Source organism: Durio zibethinus, chromosome 9 (genome assembly GCF_047325235.1).
Source record: "Durio zibethinus cultivar Kanyao isolate XHJ-2024 chromosome 9, ASM4732523v1, whole genome shotgun sequence".
NCBI classification, from domain to species: domain Eukaryota; kingdom Viridiplantae; phylum Streptophyta; class Magnoliopsida; order Malvales; family Malvaceae; genus Durio; species Durio zibethinus.
In genome coordinates, this window is record NC_143170.1 from 27,334,087 (window position 1) to 27,361,298 (window position 27,212).

At 32.6% G+C, this 27,212-nt stretch overlaps 2 protein-coding genes and 1 pseudogene across 8 annotated transcripts; all 3 read right to left on the reverse strand.

Annotated features, from left to right (window-relative positions):
- Nucleotides 1–1,619: 1,619 nt before the first annotated feature.
- On the reverse strand, nucleotides 1,620–14,181 carry LOC111313824 (uncharacterized). 6 transcript variants are annotated; one of them, XM_022914635.2, is made up of 28 exons: nucleotides 14,031–14,181; nucleotides 13,745–13,925; nucleotides 13,302–13,426; nucleotides 12,928–13,044; nucleotides 12,477–12,623; nucleotides 11,956–12,321; nucleotides 11,687–11,844; nucleotides 10,192–10,313; nucleotides 9,994–10,085; nucleotides 9,596–9,836; nucleotides 9,401–9,464; nucleotides 8,714–8,862; nucleotides 8,548–8,618; nucleotides 8,272–8,445; nucleotides 7,662–7,733; nucleotides 6,320–6,421; nucleotides 6,131–6,220; nucleotides 4,982–5,057; nucleotides 4,804–4,897; nucleotides 4,630–4,699; nucleotides 4,312–4,491; nucleotides 3,966–4,088; nucleotides 3,797–3,880; nucleotides 3,521–3,705; nucleotides 2,923–3,061; nucleotides 2,783–2,842; nucleotides 2,185–2,289; nucleotides 1,620–2,093 (listed from the first exon to the last, which is right to left on the reverse strand). In XM_022914635.2, the coding sequence occupies exons 1-28, from the start codon at nucleotides 14,124–14,126 to the stop codon at nucleotides 1,980–1,982; spliced, it is 3,597 nt and encodes a 1,198-aa protein (XP_022770370.2). In that variant the 5' UTR covers nucleotides 14,127–14,181; the 3' UTR covers nucleotides 1,620–1,979. The 6 variants fall into 6 exon arrangements, with proteins under 6 accessions (XP_022770370.2, XP_022770360.2, XP_022770350.2 ...); XM_022914625.2 differs by having other exon boundaries at nucleotides 11,947–12,321; XM_022914615.2 differs by having other exon boundaries at nucleotides 11,932–12,321.
- Nucleotides 14,182–19,637: 5,456 nt separating this feature from the next.
- Nucleotides 19,638–21,567, reverse strand: LOC111317907 (large ribosomal subunit protein uL22y-like). Its single transcript, XM_022920428.2, has 7 exons — nucleotides 21,470–21,567; nucleotides 21,306–21,342; nucleotides 21,067–21,107; nucleotides 20,403–20,633; nucleotides 20,212–20,314; nucleotides 20,056–20,123; nucleotides 19,638–19,918 (listed from the first exon to the last, which is right to left on the reverse strand). The coding sequence occupies exons 1-7, from the start codon at nucleotides 21,470–21,472 to the stop codon at nucleotides 19,853–19,855; spliced, it is 549 nt and encodes a 182-aa protein (XP_022776163.1). The 5' UTR covers nucleotides 21,473–21,567; the 3' UTR covers nucleotides 19,638–19,852.
- A 2,440-nt stretch (nucleotides 21,568–24,007) lies between these two features.
- Nucleotides 24,008–25,801, reverse strand: LOC111303810 (cytochrome P450 94B3 pseudogene; annotated as a pseudogene). Its single transcript, XR_016345319.1, has one exon. The product of XR_016345319.1 is annotated as a cytochrome P450 94B3 pseudogene (transcript).
- Nucleotides 25,802–27,212: the final 1,411 nt, after the last annotated feature.

Genomic DNA, 27,212 nt, shown 5'->3' on the forward strand with positions numbered 1-27,212 from the left:
TATCACACTCTCACTCGGTACAACCTTGCAATCTTTATAACTACTACTATCCTCTTTTCTTATAAAAAATACATCGATTTAACTAGCATTTGATCCACTCTTAAATGTCACCAAGTGTGATTCCCTTTTCCTAAAACACGTGTTTAATATGGTTAGAAAATGTAGTAGCAAACTCTAAGATAATATCTTCAATATCATTTCTTTCTCCAAAGCCAATCCTCTAAGTACTTTTTCAAAATCGTTACCATGATTGCCAACGTGACCATTCATGTCTCCACTAATAAACAATTTTTCTCCATATGGTATAGCTCCCACTATCTTGTCTAAATCTTTTCAAAATTTTTGCTTACTCTTTTGATCCAAACCTATTTGCAAGGTGTAAATGTCACGAATCTAAGGAAGAGTCATGAATCCCACATCGAACATAATAAGAGGGTCACTGGGGTATAAAAGGATTCACACCCTCTTCCCCTTGTGAGACTTTTTATAGGACAAAACCGTATGGCCAGAAGAGTCAGAGCAAATAATACTTCACAAGAGTGTGAATCGTGACGATCAGGTTGATCTAAGATGTCGGATGAGTGGATGCCCAGGTCCTGAAGCTACGCGAGTCAGAGCTTAAGTCTCGGTCCATGACAAATGGCATCAAAATCAACCCTAAACCGTTTGATCCACGCCAAACCCTTCGAGGGAGGTAGAGAGGGTGACCAGCCTCCGTGACGAAAGTGTCACGAGGTTGGGTGGGAAAAAATATCACGGACCTAAAGAGGAGTCCTGAATCCCACATCGAACATTATAAGGTCACTAGGGTATAAAAGGATCCACAACGTCTTTCTCTTGTGAGGTGCCTTTTGTAAAACAAAACCATAAGGCCAAAGAAATTAGAACGGATAATACCTCACAAGAGTGTAAATCGTGACGGTCAAACTGATCTAAGACGCCGGATGAGTGGATGTCCAAGTCTTAGAGCCGCGCGGATCAAAACTTAAGTCTCGACCCGTGACATAAACACTAATGACATTAACAATTTCCTCTTCTAAAATAAGTTTAACAAGTAAATTCTATCTCCCTTTCTTTTAACCTCAACTACATCATCCCTCAAATTCTTATTTACAATTATCCCTACTCCATTTTTACTCTTATCCTTATCTGTGTACCAAAGCTTAGAGCCCAAATCCTCTACTGTATATTACTTCTAGTACGTAAAGTGAACCAAGTTAAACCTTTACAAATAGCAAGTTCAAGGCTTTTCCCCAATTCTCAGTTCTCACTGAAATCTTAATTCGGGGTTTGAGCAAATGGAAATTTTCTATACTAAACAATGAAAATTATCCAAAGATACTATAGCAGCATAATTCTATTGATGGTTTTGGAAGGCAAACTTGGAATATGAAACAATGAAGAATTTTTCACAGCTGGATTAAACTTTCCTGTCATAATACCATATCACGCTTCAAAAATCAAACAGAATAAATCAGTTGGATCTTCAGTCCAATCAAGTGCTTGTTTGAGTATTTTTCCAACCATGTAAATGTGTTCCATTGACAGTTTCATCTACAAGAACACTCTTTTTGAAAATTAAAAAATCTGCTAGCATTACTTATTGATGAATTCCGACAAACACGAAAAAGAATCACTATAAATATATTCACTGCTTTTATGGGATGTTCAATAACTTAAATACAACAAAAAAAAAAAAAAGACATGCTCGTCGTGCCGGTATCAAGGAGACAGGAAATGAAACAAAACAAAAGCAGTGCAACCAAGCCAGAAAATTTGGTAGGTATCACTCAAAATACCAACCATCCCCCAACCTAGCTTGAGAAGTGAGAAACATAACTTAAAACCTATACTTTCATTTTACAGACACAATAGCTTCCCAGAAGAGGCCACATCAAAGCAAAATTACTTGCATACAAGCTTTTAGAAGAAGACACGAGAATTTTGGAAGAAAAGAACCTTTTTGTACAAAAAAGCCTTCACATGAAGTAGCTGAGAGCCTTCTTTCTTCTTGAACCACCCTCACCATAAAGCTCATTCCATTGAAGTAGCCCGGTCATGTTCACAGACTCAGACGATACGCTGGCACATACCTGTTAAAATTTGAAACGAAGTAGCTTAATTAGTACAGCTTTTATTTTATTTAGGAAAAAAAATAACTCATATAACTTTTTTTTCAATTACCCGCTCATGAGCATATTTAAAGTCCTCCATGTTTAGAGGGCGTATATCAGCACTCCCACTCAAAGGTGGCAGAGGTTTGCCTTCTGCTAGAGCAGCAGCTCGTTCCTGCCATCAATGTTGAAACTATTAAAAACACAGTGGCAATATGCAAATAGTGATATGTTCCCTTTTTTTTCTGAAGATAGATTCCCATAGAACTGTCCTCATTATTTTCAGTAAATTAAAAAGAAAACAAAAAACTGATATTTGCCAGTCCCTTTAAAACAAAATATATCAATCTATGAAGGCATTATTAAATCTCAGCGATCAAAGTTTGCACGATGGTTGAAAGGCGGTCACTTGAAGATGTAATCTTAGGTATTAATTTCATTCAGAACTTGGAAAGATCACATCAAGGATTGGTACTTTGATTAGGGAATGCATGATTATCAATAATCTATACCCCACATAACATGTCAATTCAACATTAAACAACACAATTGCAAGTCTGACCTACTAAGATCAACTCATTCCATCTAGCTACAGCTATTACTCTTTAACTTCATGAGGTCATTGTCATCACATTTACAAATTTACATTCATTGGCCAGAATACTTACCTTTTTCTCCTTTTCCAGAATCTCTTTAATTGGATGGTGTGCAGCAGTCACACATAGATTCTGCAATACATCAAAGTAAACAAGAAGTCACCTAAAAAAATCAGAGAAAATTCATCGGAGTTAGGAAAAGAATAGTAAACCTTAAGGTCGCTCCCAGAATATCCATCTGTCATACTCGCAACAGCATCAAAATCAACATCAGGGGACAAGTCCTCTTTTGCAAGAATAACCTTTAGTATCTTTGCTCTATTTGCAGCATCTGGCAAATTTACCATCAATCTGCCAAAATTATCAACCCATTAGTAGATGGTCTCAAACTACCAGTAAGTTAAAGTGGAGTATGCTAGTGTAAATACACATGTATAGCTCATATGCAAGAGTTGGACCGAAGTCCAAAGGATCTGTTTGGGTTATCAATGAAATACTGCAATGGTAATCTTTGAAAAAGTGAAGCGAAAGAAAGGAAGGAAATGGGAAAATAGTTATTCTTATAAATTCTGACAAGTATTTTGTGTACAAGAAACTATATTTCTAATGGGAATGTAAAGGCCTCTTCATTCTGCATTTTTCACCTAAAAATGTAAGATCACATCAGGAGGAAATGCTCTCATGCAGGAATGTAGGCAATGGTGTTCCAACAGTTTAGGTTGGTGGGGAAAAAAAGAACAAAGGGAAATGGATATTATTTTCTTTTACTGTTTTCTTTTTTCACCAAAAAGAAACAAAATGATACTTTACCTACGAGGCAGCCTTCTAATGACAGCCTCATCAAGGTCAAAGGGCCTATTTGTGGCTGCAAGTACAAGAACCCTTTCTGTGTCTTTTGTACGTAGACCATCCCAGTTCACCATAAATTCATTTTTCATCTTTCGCATGGCTTCATGCTCCCCTGGATTCTCCCTCCGGCCTAACATGCTATCAACCTGTAAGTCACAGCAAAGATGAAAGGAAACTTACAAAGACTTGGCATGACCCCAAATTGAAAATACTAATTGAGAATCACAAATAACTAACCTCATCAACAAATACAACACTAGGAGCAATTTTACTGGCTAGGGAAAAAACAGCTTTTACATATTTCTCACCCTCACCAAACCACTGCAGCAAAATAGATACATAAATTTCATATACGATATGATACCATAGCAAAAGCAAATCAGTTAAAAGGAACAAAAGAATTGACCTTTGACGTGATGCTTGACATGGATATATTGATGAAGTTTGCACCAGCTTCAGTAGCCACAGCCTTTGCCAGCATAGTCTTCCCAGTTCCAGGAGGTCCAAATAAGAGTATGCCCCTGCAAGGCTGTTCACATAAAAGTTAAAGAGTGGCAATATTCCTTGAAAATTAAGAATAAAACAGAATGCATAGAAAAGAACCAAAAAGACGTAATTTAGACAAAATAGAGATAAATGAAATATCAGGGGGGGAAGAGCACTACAACTAATAGAAAAAAACATATTGCAAATCAACATAAACGACTAGCAAAATTTTAAATGAAACATCTCATTGCCGTATAATAGATAACCTTAGTCAGTTGACCCTTGCAGAAGAGTTCAGGCCTCTGTAATGGAAGCATAACCAACTCCTTTAATGTACCCTTTACATTTTCAAGGGCTCCAATATCGTCAAAGGTAACTCCAATGTCACTCGGTGGAATGACATCAGCTAAAAGCCTTTTCTCAAATTCATTTTCTGTTACAACATCCTGAGATCAGCAAAACAAACATAATGAAGATTAATGGACAGATACCCATCAAAGAATGCACCATAATTTTAGGAATCAAAGTACACAAAAGAGACTTGAAATGGTGCATCTCATTTTGAAGGAAGGTACGACAAGGACCTTAAGTGACTTCTTCAAGGTTTTAGATTCATTCTGGATAGCCTGTAAGATTCCAACGCCATACTGGATGCTGCCAGAATAGCAATTGCATTATAATTGTATGTTTCCCATCTGGCAATTAACTATGCAGCTAAAAAAGTTGTAAAAGAAATGAGAAGATTATCTATCAGGTACCTTTCACAAGACAGAACAAGCCTCCAGTCAGCATCGGCTTCAGGATTCTGCATTAGATGATGACTTAGAGCCCATCCAACTACCCTCTCAGCATCTGCAATGGATACCAAAATTTAATTTTATGGGGATAAATTTATCAACAATTATTGAGATGCTGATATGTCAAAAGAAAACCTACTTTCATTTGTAAGCATTTGATCCTTGATGCACAAACTTTCAAGCCCTTCACATTCCATCCCACTCCGGCCCAAAACCTACATACAAAAATGAAAAATATAACAACGGTAATCATTTTCAAAATGCCACATCTATAACCATAGCATATAAAGAGAACTATCAAAAATTCGATAAGCTCAATTTTTAGAATCAACTAAGTTGAAGTCGAAGAATTTAAACCTCATCCAGGAAATAAAAGTGGTAATCACATGCTCTAATTTGTTTGGGGGCTTAATGCTAAGGGCCAGAGGAGGTCAGGAGGCAGGGAGAGAAGTCACAAAGCCAATTACCTTGAGAGAAACAACTCCCAATGGGTTAAAAACATTAATAATCTCATCTTTCACTCACAGATCTATTTCTTCAAATCCAAGCCTTTGGACATCATTAAGTAGACTCTCAAAACAACTTCATTTTTATATGTGCCTAATTTCCATTATCAAATAAGCTGATTTCTCAGAAACCAATTTAACACATGACCAAGTAGATCCTGAATACAGCATATGCAGGACTATGAACCACTTGCTACAGGATGAAGCTACTTTCAGGAGCCATCAAATCTTTTCCCTATTGTTTTAAAACACCAGAAAATTAGCAGAGAAGAACTATCCCAATCTCATCAAGTTCCTGTAAGTGAGAAGAGCACATAAAGCCTGGGAAGCAAAAAGACCTTACAATGAAACCACCCAACGGCAAAACCTCTTGGGAAATTACTCTCTCAAAAGTCAGAAAACTTTGTAAAACAATTTAATGTCAACATATTAACCCCAACCCAGCATCCAATAAGAGCAATACACTTTGTCATCACCCTTGGAACGACAAGAAACTTCATACAGAACTTGGAAAAAGCACATCCAAAGTGCAAGGTACACCACATCTACCACAAGACAATAACGTAGTGGCCAAACAAGTACAAACAAAAACTTGCAAAGAAAAAAGATCCTCTCCCATGCAATTGTAATATCCTTCATAGCAATATAAGATTTTCAAAACTCCACAATGACTTATCTGAAGAGAACTAATAGTTTCACCGGACATTAAAGCCCCAAATAGAAGATAAAAGCAACATACACCAGTCTTTAGCATTTAAAGACCAAAAAAAAGATATACTAACAGTTCTTAGGAGATTCAAATTCCCCTTCATTTTCAGAGTCTCAGCATCACGATCCAATTGGTGCTTCCAAGATGTAAGCAGGGCTTCATCCTGCAGTAGTACATAAGCTTAAATAATATGTTCCATTTAAAACATGCATACGGACAGTGCAACAAGGAGAATCTATTATTTAAGATACAACATACAAACCTGTGGCATGTGAATGGTCACTTTATTTGGAAAAAGCTTAGTCAATAATTTTGTTGCCTTTGGAACTTCCTTCCCCCTTTCATGCAACTTACCTAAACTATCCTGAAAATATCAAAAGAGAACAAATGTCACATCACATCTCTCGAAATCAACAATAACCTATGCAATATCCTCTAAAAAAGGTAATGTGTGTGCACATGAAAGTGCATGCGTGCATGGGAGGAAAAGCATATTTGCAGAGGAGACAGAAGCTTATGGTGAAAACAGGAAAGGCAAACTTTCTTAGTATATGAACAGCTGCTCCAGCATCTTACAATATAAATAAAACTGAAAGTAGTATACAGATGAAAGAGTTAAATTAAAAATGAAACTGGACATCCTTAATTGATCCCAAATTAAATTGAAAAGGATGCCAGTAATACCAAGAACAACATATTACCTATATGCTCCAAAAATTCAGTTCTCATAAGAGAATTCCCAAGAACATTAAACTTACCTTTTCCAGTTACATGCCATGCAATGAAAAATATTCAATCAAGAATTTCATCAACAAGAAAAAGCTCAGGCAACTGTCATTCAAGCATTTACATGGCAATATCAATGAAAGAAAAGATCAATGTCTTTCATGATAAACACCTAACAAATTGGAAAAAATACTTAAGTTATATAGTGAATGATATGTACAGTCAAAAACCAATGCATAATTTGCATCAGCAGCACTTAACAAATGTTACCTCACAGCCATTTATGCCAAATACATCATCGCCAAAATCCGAAACTATGACCCTTTTTTTTTGTTTCTAAGAAAGGTATAGTCAAGCAAGATGTAAAATACTGTACAATATCGTTTATTTACTTAAGAATGAAGAGGGGTTGGGGTATCATATATCAGAGAATGAAAATGCCAGTTTATCTGGCAGAGCCCTTTGGAGATAATACCAAGAACTGAGACTAATTATTCAAGCAAGAGGTTTAAGGGATAGTGAAAAGCTTTAGGTCATGCAAACCAGCCATCAGAGAAGATGATAAAGAATAAATCACATGAGCATCAAAATCAAAATGATATTTACAAATCTGTGGTAAAGAGTTTCATGTGTTAAAGAGTATGACAGACTTATGATGAAAGCATTTCTATTACAAACCAATCAAAAGCTTGAAAAGGATAAAAAAATAACAAAGTATTGATATGCAAAAAGCTTATCACCCCTTCATTAGAAAACCACGCAAAGTCACCACTAGTTACAATAGTAAATAAAATAAATATAACCATCCATAGGATCATAACTTAGGCAGCCCCCACCAGAGAGAGAGAGAGAGTCTTTTCAAAAAATAGAACAATTACCGGAAATGCCAAGTCAAGGAGAGCAGTTTGACTGCCACCAAATTTTGTGAAAAGCAAACCACCAGGATGTAACTGCAAGGATAAAATACCACAGTAAGGTACTCCTAAATCTTTTAACATTTAAATGAAGACAAATCATATTACTCAAGAGTCCAAGGAAAAGCTGTACAATAACGAAAAAAAGGTTCAGAACATGCTCTTGACCACAGATCTTTCTGATGATCTATGATGGAAGATTGCCCCAAACTAAAAGAAGAAGTTGATATTTAATGCCTACTGCTATTTGAAACATGTATCATAGATCTCAAAAAAGCCAGGGTAGGCTTATACAGGTTATAGAGATTGCTTATTTTACAGTTCAAAACATGGAAGTTATCTGCAGAACAGCATTTCTTCTGTCATTAACACTACTAACTTCTTCTTTGCATCAACCTACCACTGAAATTCTCTGCTTTTTGCAATTTTGGTTTCCAATTCTCTCTGTTACTGATTTTGTTACTGTTATTTATCTTTTCACAACCCAAAACAAGGTGAATTCATTTACCTTGACATATCAAATGATAGAGCACAAGAACAAGTAGATAAGTTAACAAAATCAAAACAAGTGTACCTTCTCTTTACGATTGTCAGTATGAGTATGTGAACCAATTACAACGACATTATCAGGAAGCGTTTCAAGTCTGCTTTTAAATGTGGAATAAGAGTCTGTAGTTCCTGCAAGAGACTTCTCAGCATCTTTCATAAACAAAATAAAAGGAGACGTTCTGCTCTCACTGTATACGGCCTGATAAAAAGATCAGATTGAGTTAATAAGAAACCAAAAAAGGGAGCAAACCACATAGCCAAACAGGAATTATACACTTATCCAAGATAAAGAATATGTCACCTCAAACAATGTGTTAATGAGTAATCTATCTAAATCCTCTGTGCTCGAGTTCTCCAAACGAAGATCAGAAACTAGAGAGCAAGAAAGAGAGATGGGCCTTTAATAATCAGAGGTAAGAGAAGCTTAAACATTGGACACAAATCATTGGGAGAAGGACAAACATTACCGTTGCAGAAAAATCCATGGCCTCCCTCGCAAATATTTCCAAGGTCAACACCATCAGGCACAGGTTTATCAAACCTTACACCAATTTTTGAGGAAGGATTGTCCTCAAAGAGTAACATAACCTTCCCCCGAATCCCATTAGCTGGGCCTCTGTAGATTGAATTGACAAAGAACAGAATTTGAGCATGGTTATAGAGAAATACCATGTCACAACCAAAAATCACAAAAGTAATAAGAACATGTGAGAAATAAGACAACAACTAAGAAAGCTATATATCTGGTCATATCAGGTGAGTTGAGATGAAATGCAAGGGCATTTTCATTTCTAGCCTTAAAGGAGAGAAGTAGAAGGGAATTTAAAGTTACAAATTATTATTAAAACTTGTTAGATCGGTTCAACTTAATTTAAAAAACGTGTAGAACAGGCTTTTGAAAACAATTTTTCACAGCTATTCTATAATTCTCATCAATTGATTTATTGAGATTAGGTAGCTGAGCACCACAAGCAAATTTGAAAGCAAACCATCTAGTAAGAAAAGTTAGATGGGTTTTTTATTCATGTTCAGAGAAAGACATATAGAAAAGTTCAATAACAAATCATTTGGATGCTTAAGTGAGAAAAGAAGACATGCTGAATTTAGGCCATGTTTTGAATCTCTCCAAAAAGAGCAGAGCGAGGTTGCATTACCTAGATGGAGATCCTGTTGGATATAGACTGCCTAAATCTGAATTCATAAATTTTACTCTGTCACCTGCATGTTCCATGTTAGGACAATAGTCACAAAAGTAAATCCAAAGAAATAATAATAATAACAATAAGACTTCTGTAATGACAATAACACAAAAGCCTACTATGAAAGGTCTTTCAAGAAAATGTAAATACCTAACTTAAACATTTGATTCTTAGATGATCCAGATGAGGAGGGCATGGCACCAGCTTCTGTCTTTGCTTGAGACTCAGGCCCACATGTAGGGGCAGCCACAGGGCTTGAAGTTCCTGCTTCAACAGTTGGAGTCAAACCTTTGGCCAAATTAGTAGGCCCAGGACCCTGTTTGGTGCAGGTGCAGGGTTTTTCTGCATTGGCTCCATCCTTCAGCAGCTCGGCTTCCTTTGAAGACAAACCCTACAACATATTTATATCGACAATTACCGAACTTATGAGACTTTAGTACCTTGACTTGTGAAGTAATAATATGCTAACAGTGAAATCAGATAATAACAGCCAGAAGTATGCAATAATGAAAACAATCAAATAGCCCATAAAAACAATGATCTCTTACACCCAAAAAAGAATGGCTATCAAAAATGAGCAATTTGGCCCCAAAATAATTAGCAAGTGCCTTTGTCAGCGTCTCCTGATATATCTCAGACCCTGCATATTCATTTGAAGGAAAACGCTCAATTTTACGGTTTAATGCCACAAATACAAGCAAAGAATTGTTGCATTGATACAAAAATAACAAAATATACTCATACACCTGCAGGACCAGAGAGTAAAATCCTTGGATTCACAGTGGTTAGCTCTGAAGTATACTTCGCATGTTCTCTGTACTTGAGGTGAATAAATGAAGCTGCTATCAGCACATTTTTCGTATTTTCACTGGAAACATAGAAATTCATTAATTAATGATGCAGCATTGATAGAAATTCATTAATTAATGATGCAGCATTACACAAAGAAATAACCAAACAACTATGATCACTTCCATTTATTTGGATAAAAAAATTTAGAATGCATAGAAGAAAAGATAGCATAAACTTCAATGGCCAAAGTATCACATGAACAGTGTACATCTGCATAACAACAGAACATCAGCTAGCATACTATGCTTCCAGCATCTATTTGACCAAACTGTTCGCGTGACAACCTTGAATTACTACTCATCTCAGGTTAAATTAAACACCCTGTGCCAGAACCATCAGTTATGGTATTGTCACACTCCTAGGTGGTCACAGATTTATTGAAGAAAGGTAATCGAAGTGACTAATTTACTAGTTTCTCGTCCTTTCCTTACCTAACAGTCTCCCATGCTCACTAACAGAGTTCCTTCTCTAGATTCAACCTAAATCGTGATTCAGTAACTAATGAAGCTTTTGTCTACACCAGAATTCAAAGTCAGTGAGCAAAGCAATACTTTTCTCATCCTTCCTTTGACCCTTCCCACCTTCACTCCTTTCCCTTGAATTATCTTTCATTCACTTATCATTTAAGATTCCCAATGAACTTGGTTCTTTTCCTTTCCTTTCATTCTCCCAACATTCTATTACCATTAATTGAAGTTAGAAGTCCCAAATCCCAGTATGTATAGTCTATCAAAAACCTTATCTAACATACATTCAGGTGGTTCTGCACTCTAGATACTGAAATCTTAAACCCAGTTTCCTTCATGTCTAGGGAAAGAACTTTCATTGAAATTTAATCTTCGAATCTTAAATAGCTAGATCAGCATCAGTAGGCAAAATGACTCATCACTCCAGTCCAAAAATAACAAGTTTATCCTTTCAGTTGTCTTTCTTCTGCTAGCAAAGAAAGCTCAGGCCGTCAGGAAACATAAATAGAAAGAGAGTAGTAATATTCATGAGTAAAACTAGCAGGTTTGCTTGATGGCTTTATGCATATTGGAAAGGTGCGTTGCAAGATAACCTACATTTCAAGTTATTTTTCCAAACCCTTTCACTGGGATTTAGGAAATAACAGAATTTAACAACAGAAAACTAAGAAATGGCTGCCAAAAAATTCATTCTGGTAAAACTTTTCTTGCCATAAACTTTAAGAAACAATCCAAATTAAACACTCAATGCTATAATTACACACAAGCCATGATTTTATATGGTATGATCTTAATTGTATCTGCATGGGCAAGAGACAATGATGAAGGTACAAAAGAGTAAGAAAAGTTAGGGTTACATTTAAAATATTTCTTTAACAAAAAAAAAAAAAAAAAGACAGTCATGCACAAAGTTGTAGTATACCTCAAATAATATGGGAAGCTATCAAATGACACTTCTAAGTTTCTGCCATCAAGAATTCCTGCATGAATGTCCTCTTTGAATAATGCACAGCGGAATGAAATACTCGACGTCGATGCTGGCTGTGAATCCCTTGCCCACTCATTTCTTTCGTCCAATACCTGTTTACAGATACTTTTGCTCAATTTCAGATTACAACTAGTTGATGGAGCAAACATCCTCAAGAAAGGCCTTAGCAAATCATTCACCCCAGAGAGTTTTACATTGCCTGCCTCTATGCTGGAGTTGTGGGTGCAATCAAGAGGAAGATTCTTGTTGATTGCTCCAAGCTCTGCAGCTTTATCACTCCCTATGTTTGCAGTTGAATTTCCTTCCAAGCCATCGAGACCAACATCCACAGCATCATGAACAATAGAATGAGTAGGCACCTCAGTCACCTGGTGGATCTTACTGCTGGCTTGAGAAGGAGATTTCCAGCGGGATAGGTCTGGCCTCAGGTTAGAAAGTGATGCCAATATGGTAGCCCCAGTAACAGCTGATGGATCTCCTGACCTCTTTTCAAGTTGCAGAAACTTTCCTACAGTATTGTGGACCTCTGCACCGTTAACTGCAACCTCATTCGTGAGTTGCTGAAATATCTAAATCATGAGAAATTAAATTAAGGAGATAACAAAAATAAGCATAGACAGAGAAACACATAACCAGTAACATGGAAGAATAAAGCACTATAATAACACTCAACAAGCAACGGATGGAGTTTAATGAATTGTCCTCAAACCCAAGAAAAGGATACATAAGCATGATTTCCCAGCAAACCGAAGACAACCTCATCACCTGAGTTAAGCACACAAGTGGTATTTTTCTTAACCACATTCCCATTTACTTGCACCAGCCCCTTGTTCCCAGTGCTTTCTAACATGGCTACTGCACTGCCTTCGTGCTGATCATGTCGACAAATAATGAGTACTCATACTGCATGTACATATTAAGGAGTTTATCTCCACAAAGTAAAATAAAAACAATGGCTGCCCAAACAAAACATTGAGAAAAAAGAAGGAAGAAAGAAACAGAAAACCGTATATCCTAAGAGCAAATGCATCTAAAAATACCACTGCAAAACGCCAACAGAAAAAGTGTATTCAGAATCACCACGAGTGACAAATTACTCTTGTATACAGAAGCATTCTTAATTTTGTATCAATCCAACAAAAAGCAACATATCGAACGTAAAATTTAGGTGATACCTGCGTGTGTTTTATCTTGCAAAGCATTGCACTAATTGTTTGGTCCTTTAATTGGAAATTGCAGTGTTTATTCGAGCCAATTGTGAAATTTGGTGTGGGAATGGGAACATTAGGATTCTGCAGTTCACAAAGATGCCCAACTCATTACAAATAATATCATTATTTTGATTTAAGTTAAAACTACGAAAAACTACCACTAGTTCAGATATCTCGAATTTACTGTACATAAATGCTTAAATAGTTAAATACATATATAGAGAGAAGATTCTTATCCAAAAGATGATTTGAAAGTACAGTGATTTTTATGTCAACTACCGAGCAAACAAAGACTAACTACTACAAAGATGTTTCAATAAAGAAAGGCTAGAATTTACCTGTGCAGACTGCGACAAAAGCCTGCACCAAGGTGTAGAAGACTCAAAACTTGGATTCTGTTTCTGGCAAATACTCCGGGCAGAGAGTGAACTCCTCGCCTGGTCCAACAAAATTGGAGCAGAACCTTTAAAACAACAAGCAAATCCAAATTCAGTCAAAATGACACTCTCAAATTCAAAGAAAGAATCAAAGAGAACAAAAAGAAAGCTTCAGAAAAAGCAAATGCATATCCAAACTTACTCAAAGGACAGTAAAATTCAAAAAAAGATAAGCAAGAAATGAAATAAACTAAAAAGAAATCCAGAAAGTCACTAAAGTGACACTAAAAGGTTTCAAGATATGACTCATCTCAAAACTCAAATGCAAATCCAAATTCACTGAAATGAAACGCAAATAACAAAGAAATTTGCCAATCATGGAGAGCTGAAAACTAAGAACTAACCATCAGCAATTGGTGACACCACGGCAACAGCAGCCGATGATGTATCTCCCTTGCCGGCGTTCACGCCGTCTCCGGTGATCGGAGCCTCCCCGTTCCCACAATCTAAGGGATCCACGGCTGGCGGCGTGCACATTTCTTTGGAACTCTCAGCCGCCGGCATCGGTTTCTCCGCATTTTCCACCTGAGAACAAAACCCGCTAAAAAAGTCAATACCTAATCACTCAAATCCGCTACTCTCAAATACCAAAAAAAAAAAAAAACTCTTCGGATGCGTTTATGCTGACACCTTTTGCCGTTTTGGAGACGGAGGCTTATCCTCGGAAGACGAAGATCTCTTACTATTGTTACCAGAGAGAGATCCACTTCGTCTCGTTGAAACCATGACTCACTGGTTTTCTAAGTCTTTTATTTTTTAATTTCCTCCTTTTCCTTCCCTCTTTTTTCTTTCTCTGTTCACCACTATATAAAAGAGAGATTAAAGGATTGAATTGTAAAATTAAAAATTTGTAGGGATTATATGCATATTTGGTGATTTTAGTTTTCCTTTCTTCGAAAAAGAAAAATTACAGAAAGGTTATAGTGGACGGAAGTTTAACGCCCCCGTCTTGGAGCTTTTTACTGAATAATACGCTGTCGTTTTGACGTGTGTGATTAACAGCTTTAGATTTGTGTGGCAAATGGCGATTGCCGAAAAATAACAGTATTAAAAATAATGCTTAAAATATATTTTAAACCTAAAATTAAATTAAATAATTATAAAATAATATATTATTTTCCCGATCGAACTGTACTTAGAAAATCATATCAAATCTGGCCCAAATTCGGCCTGACGGTGACAGCAACCGACCTTTGTTCTTGTATAGTAGATTGTAGGGTACTATTTTTATGTCTTTGTTTTCTGAATTTTGATTAGTTTTTACATGACAGGATGTTTTGTCTGGCTGTCATAACGAGTTGGGAAGATTTGTGTGGGGCTGTTCTTGTCTTTTGCCCAACCAATTTGGATTTAAGCCCGACTTCTAAAGTCTAACCAAAGATTATGTTGGGACAAAGACGGTTGATTTTCTCCAACGATGTGGCAAATGGCAATTGCCGTGCATCATTTCTTTTCATTTTTTTATCTATAATTAAGTATTTGAGGTATTTTAGTGTTCAAAAAGTAAATTAGATTTTTTGAATATAAATTAATTGATAAATAAAAATATTTTGATCAAATTAATGTGTCCATTGATATAAATTCTTATGATACATATCAGTTCAATCACTTCAATAAATTACAAATTAATACTCTAAGATGTTAATTTATTGTTCTTCCATAGATAATCAACTATCAATTTAGTTTATATCTAATCACATAAATATTAGAGGTGATAATGATTTGATTTTGAACAAATTCGATTTTTTTTTATATCGTATAATATTATGAAAATTTAAAATTCAATTCGAATTCAAACCGAATTAAATTTGATCAATTCGATTTATTAGTTTTTAAATTTTGAAATTTTTTAATAAAATTTTAATATATTTAAATATATTTTGATATAAAATTATTATTTTTATTTTATAAAAATTAAAAAAATATATAAAAACTATAAAAAATATATAATTCAGTTCGATTCAATTTTTTTTATTTTTATCTCTTGATTCAAAATTCAATTCGAACTTAATATATATATATTTAATATTTAAATTGAATATAAAAAAAATTACTTCGAATCAAACTAAACACTATGATTTTAAATCGATTTTTTTATTTTTTAAATTTTTTTCTCACCCATAACAAATATAAATAACACTATCCAAATATTTATAATCTATTTTGAATTCTAAAAGCCTTAAACCTTTTATTCCATTCCTTTCTCCTTTCCATTCTTAAACTAATTTTTAATTTAAATATCAAAACACGAATGAAATCACTTTTAACTTTTGTCCTTTTTTTTAATCTCTTTTTCTTTTTTGCTTTTTTAAGATTTTGTCCTCCTTGTAGAGTTTGACACAAACATTAAGATTTTAATTCACAACTTTCAATTCTAAAGTCAATTTCATTTCTGCTTAATTAATAATTTAATAATTATCATGCATCACATTTGAATATGATAAAATAATTATTTTAGGTTTGGATAGAATTTGAAAACGGGTTAATTGTTTATAATTAATACTATAAATCATAAAAATTAAATTATTTTAAGTGATTGAACAAAAGTAATTAAATTGGATTTTATTTTATTATTATATTCTTATCTTATATATTACTAGAATTAATATTAAGTTGAAATATTCTCATTCCATTTTATTTTTATATAATCAAAAATATAATAAATTATATATAATCACATGTCTTTTTTTGTGAAAACTTATGATTAAAGTTGAGAGTTAATTAATTGATTTAATATTAAAAAAAATAGTGCATATAAAAGATGTGGACATGCATAATTTGTAATACTAATTATTTAAGTTATAATACTCCTTTTTATCACTAATAATAAATCATTATAAGAAATAAGAACAATGATAAAAAATTATTAAAAAAGAATAAGGATAACATGTATTGATGTGTCTTGTCACATGGGGAGTTCATCTTGTTCATGCATGAAGTGAAGTCAAGAATAAACAAAAAAAAATATTTTTAAGTTGTAAGTTTGTGATTTTTTTACTATAGGTGTTATGAATTGGTAATTATTTTAAAAATATTATTAATATATTTAAATTTTCATAATTAAAATTAATAAAAGATATTATAAATTAAATTTGATATAAATCATACCAAACTCATGGACAAATAGTGTAAATGATATATTATTACTTACAAGTTATTCAGATTCAATTTGAATAAATTTTAAATTTGACTTGATTATTGTTGAATCTAACTCCAACTATATCAACTTTACTTATTGAGTACGTCAAGTTCAAACATCTTAATATTTGGTTCAAGTAATTTACGAGTTTAATCAAATTTTTTTAATTTTATTTTATTTTTGTAATTAAAAATTTATTATTTTATCTTTATATATATATATCAATTTAAACTCGAATTTGAGTTTAAAGATATAATTGAATAGAAGAATAGAATTTCTTTTTATTAAACGAATATAAGTACATAAATTTAAATAATTTAATTTTTATTTTAAATTAAACTCGAGATTAAAAATAAACTTAATTTGATTCGATTACATCTTTATCATGAACAAATTTAGTTGAAATCAACCAAGGTAGGAAATTTTCAAAAAATGTAGAAGTTCGTGTTTTCATTCATAAAAGTAATTTTTATGGCTGCAAATAAAAATAAAAAGGAGAAAGACATTACTTTTCTTTTTTTTTTGTCTTTCTGTTTTTCACATTGAATGTTGAAAATGAGTTGGGACAAGAAAGACAAAAACATTGTTGGGGAAGTGGGATTCGTATGAAAGTTGTAAGATAGATTCGTGTCTTCGTGCATGGGAAGTTGAATCCCTTTTTATCATTCCTACTGCATGCCTGCCGTTACGGTTGGAGATTCATTCGACTTTGTGCGCATGCAGGTGGGGAGAGGCGCGGGCTATCGTTTGGATCCCTTGTCCACCATCCGCCAAACGACAAAATGAGAATAAATTACCACTTGTGTTTGGATGCCAAATTGCCAATTGGGTTGATTTAGATTGGCTAGTACCAAAAGTTGAAGCCAATGGCAGGAAAGATAACACAAATTTTATTAATGAGATTGCAAGTTGCAAACCAAGTGTAGATACTAGCTGTACACATGGATAGCAGATGTGATTGATTATGAAATTAAAAAATAATGATAAAATTAAAATTGATAATAAAATTGATAATTTGTTATTTGCACAAATTCAAAACACTTTCCACAAATATGTTTGTTTTCAAAAATAATTTAAATTTTTTGTCACGTGATCATTATTCTCTTATCGTAAAATTAATTTATTGAGATATGTAATGTCAATATTTATATGTTCAGTGATTTTTTTTATTCAATGTAAGACCGAAGCATACTATTTTTTTTTAATGGTTGGTGTGATTTTTTTTTTTCACTCAATTTAATGATGCCTTCATTACAGTTGTCATCATGTTTACTCTTTTTAAAGTATTTGGTATGGTTAAATTTTGTTATTATGCTTTATTTTAATATTTTATTAAATAATTAAATTGATTCATTTTATTTATTTTATTAAAATTTTTTATACAAAATCAGATAAATTAAGAATTGATTTTGTATCGTAATCATTATCCTCTTCTTATAAAATCGATTCATTAAAATATATAATATCAACGTTTATACGTCCGATTATTATTATTTTTTTATTCAATATGAGATTAATAACTCTATCTCCTAGTTTTAAACGTTTAGCGTGACATTACCTTGAAATGGCAAGCCGTGATTTACCTCTTCCAAATCAACGGACAAGGACAAAAACAGGAGCATTTTGAGATCCAATACCAAAGATTGCTGGATTTTTTTGGTCACTTTACTTTTACAAGTATTAATGGATCAACAATGACAGCTTTCGACGATCAGGTAATGGCAATTTCATATTGCAAACGGATTGTCTGATTCTCCCGACTGACCTGCATTTTGCAGCGTTTGCAACTTTCTATTTGGTCATTTGGGGGCCTCGTCGTTTAGTCTAATAGTCAACTATCATCGGCTACTTTTACTTCTTTTGGTCTATATGCTGTCCTGCCTGCTGCAATTCATTCACTAAACCCAAACCATACAATAACGACTGCCTGATTCTTGCAATCAATAACGTGGAACATATTGTTGCGTGTTCCACACATGGTGCCTACTACTACTAGGCTACCATTTTTTATAATTAAATTTAAGGTTTATTTGGATGAATGATAAAATTAAAAATAATTATAATTATAATTATGATTAAAAAAACTATTATAACTACGATTAAAATAAATTTATAAAAAAAATTATATTAAATAAATTTTACTGAAATTAATATTTGATAATATAATAAACTCAATTATATTGCACTAAAAATACGTTGGAATTCAAACCCCACTTATTCACAGGAAAGTTTTAGGCAAAATTTTTGAAGACTAAACCCAACTTATTGGTGAAGTGAAAATATTTTAATATTAAATAATAATTTTTATTTTAAAAAATATATTTAAAATTATTAAAATATTAATATAACACATTTTGCAATATTAAATTTAAATTAAACAAACAAAAATAAGCTTTCATGAATGTGTTAATCGAGCTTGTCTTGACGTAGCCATTTACACCTCTGCTCATGATTTTTGATGCATAAAAAATTAAGTAATTTTGATAAAATTATGAGCTGAGCAATGTGATACTGTACAAACCATCTTATTTTTAGTTTTAAATAACAATAATAATACAAAAAAAAAAAAAGATTTTGCATTATATGGGTCCCTTGAACATTGGATTTACTATAATTATAAGTAAATTAAAATGCATGGTGAAGTAAACAAAATTAAGGATAAAATAGCTAAAATTTATGTCAAAATTTCTGTTAATTTTGAAATTGCTATTGGGTTTCTAAAGATTTCCAAATCTCCTCTGTCCAAAGAGTAATTGGATCATAAAAAGTCCATAGGGTTGACACAAATGGTTAAAGTTTGAAACCTGATTGCAAAACACTTGATTTTTAAACCTCAGAATCAGTTATTGGCAGACGATCTATAGGTCCAAAAGTCTCAAAAAATCCGTAAATCCCCCTGTGGGTCGACGGTTTACCCTGATCTTGGAAATGAGATAACCTCCCTACTTTTAAACTTTCCTTGACCAAAAAAAAATAATAATAATTGGAGCATAAAAGATATTTCAATAACATAATACAAATATATATATATATATATAACCTCCCTACGTTTATTCATATTAAACACGAATAAACAGATTTGAATACACAAATTATCATGTTTAAATAAAAATTCATATAAAAAATTTGTAGGCCCAATCAATGGATGGAAGCTACAAACTTGATTCTGACATAAATTTAAATAGAAATCAAGCATCTTCAGAGACAAACTTGAGTCTTAAGCACCTCAGTGAAGGAAACAAAAATGTTCTCATTACAGAGACGATGAAAGAAAAGGATAATAGTTTCAGAATGTAATCCATCACTCAGCAGTTTAAGAAGAAGTACCACTACGTAGAGATTGACCCTTTGATTTCCTAGGAGCCAACTGAGTCTCAGGCTGCAAAAACAGTCGAACATTATGAAATGCAATGTCACAACCTAATGAAGATTCCAGGGGATTTGACATTACTAAAAATAAAGATACCAATGACCTTAAAAATGAAGTTACAGGTATATTTCTCCTTGATTAATTACCTCTTTTTTGACAGGTTCCTCTTTCTCTGACAGAATCAGTTCAATGTGACATGGTGAAGACATGTAAGCTGCAAAAGGAAAATGGCATGAACACAACTCAAGAAATTAAAACCACACACCATAAGTAAAATAAGGTGAGAAAAGCAAATCACTCACGGTTAATTCTTCCATGTGCACGATATGTTCGGCGCCTTTGCTTCTGTGCTTGATTCACTTGGATGTGAGATACGAAAAGTGAATCTACATCCAAGCCTTTTACCTAAGAAAAAAGTGGAGAGAAGATGCACAGGTTTAACAAATAGGAATGTCGCCAGAATAGATTAAAATGCCAATTCATTGATATAAACCTCTGCATTGCTCTCGGCGTTCTTGAGCAGATCAAGAATGAATTTTGCAGATTTCACAGGCCAGCGACCTTGTCCATTAGAATGGCGATTCTTAGCTTGTGCAGTTCGCCCTACTCCACCACAAAAGCGTCGGAATGGAATTGCTTGCTTATGGGCCATAACATCCTCCAAGTACCTTTTTGCCTTTGTCAAAGGCAACTTTCGGATTGCAAAGGCAGTTTCCCGTGTATTCTGTTAAATGTAAAGTATAAACACATAATTGTTAATGCAAATGTACTTGGCACAATAATCGGGTGCCATCATTGTTATTAGTCATCTTACTAACACCTTAACCATACTAAGTTCCAAGACCAAGGTTACCCACATTTGCATAAGCACACAAGACAGGTTGAACTCGCAAAACCAAAGCATAACAATAACCATGTCATGTCATTGCCACAATAAGACACAAGTAGAACCATATCATGGTTAAAGAGTAAAGCAAGTAAAGACATTTGGATAACTTCACAATTCAGCAAAAATATGAATATTAATTGTTCAAATGATTAGTTTAATACCATTGAAAGGCAAAAATGCACCTTTAAAAAGCTCCTAGCAACAACAGAATTGAACGATTCGAATTTTCATAGCCAGATAATCACTGAAAAGAGATCAATCAGCTTACCTTAAAATGAACACGAAGGTCAGAGCCCCTGGCTTTGCAGGCTGAAACACAAGGCACAAAGTCACCAAAAATCAAGTTCCAATCTTTTTCAATGAATTAAAACGAAAGGCAATAAATAAAGAAAAAAAAAGAGGGCATAAAATGCATTTCGGTTTCCTACATTTTTCTCAGCTACCAAACAGACAATTAGACTATATATTAAGTGATAATAATAATAATAATAAAGAATTAAAACTTACATTTGGTGTTGTTGTCTGGCTCTCTGGAATACTTCACCTAAAGAAACAAGAAATTAAACCAAAAAATCCAATAATTTGGAATTAAACTTGAATATTCTCAAGAAAATAAATTGCAAGTAAAAGTTAAAGGAAAGAACTTTTCAAAATGAGAAAGGTTGACGAACCATGGCTCCTGCTGCTTCTGAGTGTTGCGGTTCGCTACCAAACAGAAGAAATACCGCGTTAGGGTTTCTAGCGAATAAAAGCGATGGTTTTTAGGGTTTAGGAGTTTCAATTGGGCCTCCATCTTCTTTCCCTTTTGTCAGCCCAAGCTTTTGGTTTTCTTGGGCAAATTTCAATCGGACCTTACCTCCAAATTGAAATGGCCTTCTTTGTTTTCTACAAGCCTAGAATTTCTCGCTGCTTAGAGCTTTACGGGCGAAAATGGGGAGAGCATATTTGGGCTTTTTTTCTTTAATTTGATAATTTAAAATGCGACAGAATGATGTAATATAAATATAATATAAAAATAATATAATTTAAAATTTTAATAATATAAATTTAATAAAATTAAAAATATATATTTTATATTTTTATATCGACATGAATTATAATATATAAATTTTGTATAAAATATGATATTAATACATAAATTTTAATATTTCAGATGACATTAATGTATATATACTTGAATCGTCAGGTTTAATTTTTGGTTAGATTTTTTTACTCTAAAGTAAAAAATGACCTATTAATTAACCTAAAACACAATACGATAATATGATATAAAAATAATATAAAAATTAAAAAATATATACTATTAAAGTTTTAATAAAATTCATATATATGTTTGACAAAATTAAAAAAATTATAAATTTTTACATTACACGACAATTTTTTTTCTTATCATATTAAAAAAAATTATGAGTAAAACTTTAAAAAAAATTATTTGATATATTAATAATAAAATTTTTTAATTTGACAAGTAAGATTAATATAATGACGTATGTCTTATTTTTTAAAATTAATTTTTTTATTTTTAAATATATATTAAAAATATATGTTATCATATTAATTTTATTTATAAAATTAAAAAAAAACTTTTACTATTAATATATTTAATAATTTTTAAATATCATTAAATTCGAATATAAGCTACATTTAGCAATTAATATCTCTTTAAAGAGAGAGTGATAATGCCTCGGCTACCTATCAAGGGGATGATAAGAATTTTGACCTAGTAGCCAGCTAGCTAGTTTTCTTTAGTTCAATATTTCCGACTGATCAGCTCTCCATGGAAGTTAGCTATAACAGAGTAAACATAGATAAATGATTGATTTTGATCTGGTAGGTACTAGAGGTTGGCTATTCAGCTGATTTCGATTGAGATCTTGAGTTTAACCTAGTACTCCTTTGAAAAAAATTAATGGTCTGCTCACCAAATCATAAGGTCAATTTCATCAATTTGTTGGACCAGTTCTTCCAAAAGGATAAACGCCATTTATTTTTTTCACGCATATTTAATAATTGTATATTTATATCATATAAAATATTAAAATTTATATTATATTTTATATAAAAATTATATATAATAATTTATGTTAATATAAAAATATAAAATAAATTTTTATTTTATTAAATTTATATATAATTATTCTTAAATTTTTAAATCATATTATTTTTATATTTTAAATTATATTTATATTCGTATCATATTACTGTTTTATATCGTAAATTGACCTAAGCCTAAATGGTGTACTTCGGAACTTGGAAGGAGTTTGAGAGCATAATCCTAGCCCTAGTTGTCAGGGAAAGAGGAAAATTGTGGCAAAACATTGGAACACTAAACTTTGTAGTTTCATTTATTCCTTTATTTTATGAATGGATTAACCTTACAAATTTAGATAGTTATATTAGGAAAGTATATAATTAATAAAGGCAAAAAGGACTTTACAAAGGTGGAAATCAACATTTATTTTAGATATCTTTTTTTTTTTCGATAAAATTGATAAATTTATCAAAATATATACATATATATATATTATAAGTAGATACTTTCAAAAAAATTTATAAATCCATTATTACGATCACCTTTAAATGATAATATATCCTAAATTTGAGATTCAAATATCAATATATATAATCTCTTCTTTTATTCTTGTACATCGTAAGATTATAAATACACTTTATCATAATCTAATAGATCAATTTTTAAGTGTTCATTTAGATTCTATCATATTTTCGATACGATACAATTAAATTTATTGTATCATTAATTAAATTTAAATGTTAATTCTAATGAAATCCATTCAATATAAATTTTTTATTAAAATTTTTTTTCAAACATAACAAAAATATTTTTTTTTCAATTACAACTATAATATTTTTATTATTATTTTTTATCTCATCATAATAAATCTCTTCGTACGTCCAAATGTATACTAAATATCCTTAGGAATTTTCGCACGAGGTTTTATCGGTTTTGGTTTTGTGTGGTAGTGTTTTGGTCAAGCCTATAGACTAGGCTATAACATGCATGCATAAATATTTCATTTCATCAATATAAATCTTAATTCTTTCTTTTGTACGTGATATAGTTGTTAGCTTATTTCTATTACTTTTTTGAACAAGTATATAAAAAATAATACTTAAGCTATTTTTTTAATAAAAAAAGAAAAAAATAATAAAAGAGATTAAAAATATTAAATTTTAAATTTTAAATTCAGTAAGTTATAAATAGTAATTATTCGAATACATTGGATTAAACCTCGAACTTCACGATTCTTTATTTAATCTAATTTGCAAGTAACTTGAACCATCAATCATTAATTAAGTTTAAGACAATGTCTCACTATTTTTGAATACCCTTCTCCTTACCAACACCTTGAGCCCGCCGGCCATATGAGAGGTTAAGTGAGGAACAAAACCAGGTTGGTCCCGGCGGAGCGGTCTGATCTCGAACCGTCTCAGTATGGAAGCCACCACATACTTCATCTGAATAAACGCCATTTCTTTCCCAAGGCAAACTCTTGGACCGGCCTGAAACACTGGAAACTTGAAAGGGCTCACGGGCTTTAGCAACCCGTTTTCTGCACAAGGTTCCTGGAACCACCGGTCCGGTTTAAACTCGAACCAGTCTTTCCCCCACAACTCCTCCATCCTCCCCATTCCGTAGGGGAAATAGGTCACTCTGTCTCCTTTCCGGACGACAGTCCCGTCAGGCAAAACGTCGTCGTTTAAAGCGTGCTTGGAGTCCCATGCCACCGGAGGGTAAAGCCTCATTGACTCGCATAAACAAGCTTTGACGCAATTCATTTCCTTCAACACTCCGAAATCCAATCCTTTTTCGCCAGTGCCAAGCATTGATTCGATTTCTTTCACCACCATTTCCTCTGCGTTTTGATGCTCAGAAAGCAGCCAAAAGAGCCACGTCATTGCTGAGGAAGTCGTGTCTTTTCCAGCCAAGATGAAGCTAATCACCATATCTCTTACTACTTCCTCGTCGTGACCAGTTGATAACAACCTAGACAAAAGATCTTCAGCGTCGCCGCCGCATTTGGTTTCTGCTTCTAGAGCTCTCTTTTTGTTTTGTATAATCTCCAAAACGCAGCCATGGACGAGTTCAATTGCTTCCTTCAGTTTCTTCTCTGACCCAATGTTAAGGGTTCTCTTTGTTTTCCATACCACGGCCATGGGCGCCATTCCTCGCATGGCGCTTGTCTCTGTTGCGCTATCAAATGCCTTAACGAGAGGCGGAACTGGTTTTGAAAGATCCAAGCAACAAGGGTCATGACCCAATGATACTCTACAAACAGTATCGAATGCAAATCTTTTCAATACGTCTTGCAAATCAATAACTTTCTCAATCTCCATTGCTTCTTCAAGCAACGGTAACAGCCGATTTTCGACCTCTTCGTGAAGGGTTTTCACCACGAATTCTCTCAAAGACTTTGTGCTAAACTCATAGCCGGCCACCTTCCTTTGAGTTCTCCACAACTCCCCATCCACATTAAATATCCCATAACCGAGAAGATCACCAAGGATTTCAGTGAAAGGCTTTCCTTTAGGGAAATTATTGAAGTTGGTCTTGAGCATGTGCTCGACATTAGCCGGGTTGGCTGTGACGACCGTACGGCGTGCACCGAGCCGACTCACCACGATGGTCTGGCAAGGAGACTCGGACAAAAGATCAGTGTACCAATCCAACAACCGACAGCGGTTCTTGTAAAAAGAGATGAGACAGCCAAGAAACGGATACGAAGGAGGCCCAGTATTGGAAGCAAAAGCCGATTTCTTGGTGAAAAAATAGTGCAATTCTTGCATGAAATAGAAAAAGAAAAAGAGTAAGAAAAACCCTAGAGTAAAAAACAAGATAAAACAGAAAACCATGGCTGCAGATTATACAAAAAATAAAGCTATAGAATTTTTTATTGGTTGGAGGAAGAGTTTAAGAAGAAAAGGTTTGAAATTAATTTGTAAACAGAAATTAAAGAAGTAGATAAGGGTTGTTTTTTTCTGCATAGCACAAAATGAAATTGAGGGAGGGTTATTTATATAGAAATATTTTTTGAGTTTATATTTTATAGATTTTGCACAATATTAGAAAATCACGTGATGCTACCTAATAAGAAATTGATATTATTTGATTTACCGATAATATATAAAATTTATACATTAAATCGTACATATATAAAGTAGTACTTTTAATATAGATTTGTGTTTCTAATTTTTTTATATTTATATTTATATCGGGTAATTTAGATTATTGAATTATTGTAAGTTTGGGTAATTTAAATTTAATATTCAAATTATTTAAGTTTAAATTATAAAATTATAAAAATCAAATCAATTTAAGTTTGATTGTTTAAAGTTAATCTTTCAGATTGTTCAAGTCCAAATTATTTTTTTATCAAATCAAATCAAGTTCAATACTAATTTGAGTAAACTGGACTAAACTTCCAAATTGAATTAATATTACTAGCTTTTATAGTGAAAGTGTTCAATTAGCAGTACTTTTTTTTTTTCCAATGACAAAGATCTACAAATATATATATGGTCACATGGAGCTCGTGGGTTATCTCATGCATGGTTCATCCGTATTTTGTTTTTGTTCTTCTTTTGTCTCCAAGGATTTGATGAGTTAACAAAAGTAATATTCTCTTAGTGTTTTTAAATCTCTAATTCTTTTGTGTCATTTTTATTTTATACATACCAAAAAATTGAGATCAACAACAAAAAAATTCTACCATTTGTTTTTAATATTTAAACTTGAAAATTCTAAATTAAAATTTTAAAATTTAATTATTGTTATATATTATCATTTATGTATATATATATATTTTAGATTATTATATGTGTTTGTATCTAGATATGAGTAGAAACTATACAAATTCTTTTTCCTTAATTATCACTTAAAGTTAAATGATGTATTTTTTGGTAATAAAATCTATTTTTAGTATTATTTTTCAAACACACTCTCTCTTATTTATTTGGCCAATATTTAGATTTGTATATAAGCTAGAATCATTCATTTTTAATGTAACAAAATCATTTCTTTAGAGTTGGATTTTAATGGGAAAGCATGATTAGATATGGAAGTCAAAGATCCCAATGATCAAATATAAAAAGCAAGTTTGGAAGTTCATTGCATTAGTACATGCTCGATTTCGGTTTCTGCCATGGAAATTTCTGGTTTAAGTGGAGGATTAGGTAGGCTGCTGTGTTAGTTTTCAGAGATTGACAAAAAGAATGGATCTAGAGAATTTGCTTTCTCATGCATCGTCATAAAAAAAATCTTATATTAAAATAAAAAAAACAGAGAAAAGAGATGGAAGGTTTTGAAATATTTTATGAAAAAAACTTACATAAAATTTTTTAAGTGATATTTGTGAGGTTTTTTTTTTTTAAATGATTTGATAAAAACTTTAATAA

Excerpts from the sequence above, each read along its gene's own strand:
- LOC111313824 (XM_022914605.2), bottom strand. The coding sequence starts at position 14,126 with ATGGTTTCAACGAGACGAAGTGGATCTCTCTCTGGTAACAATAGTAAG. Across the intron at positions 12,322-12,476 it reads TGCTGGGAAATCATGCTTAT|ATATTTCAGCAACTCACGAA; the intron begins GTATCCTTTTCT and ends CTCATGATTTAG. Across the intron at positions 4,089-4,311 it reads GCAAGGGTCAACTGACTAAG|CCTTGCAGGGGCATACTCTT; the intron begins GTTATCTATTAT and ends TTATGTGAACAG.
- LOC111317907 (XM_022920428.2), bottom strand. Across the intron at positions 20,315-20,402 it reads ACGCCGAGAGCAATGCAGAG|GTAAAAGGCTTGGATGTAGA; the intron begins GTTTATATCAAT and ends CTTTTTTCTTAG. Across the intron at positions 20,124-20,211 it reads TGCACATGGAAGAATTAACC|CTTACATGTCTTCACCATGT; the intron begins GTGAGTGATTTG and ends TTCCTTTTGCAG.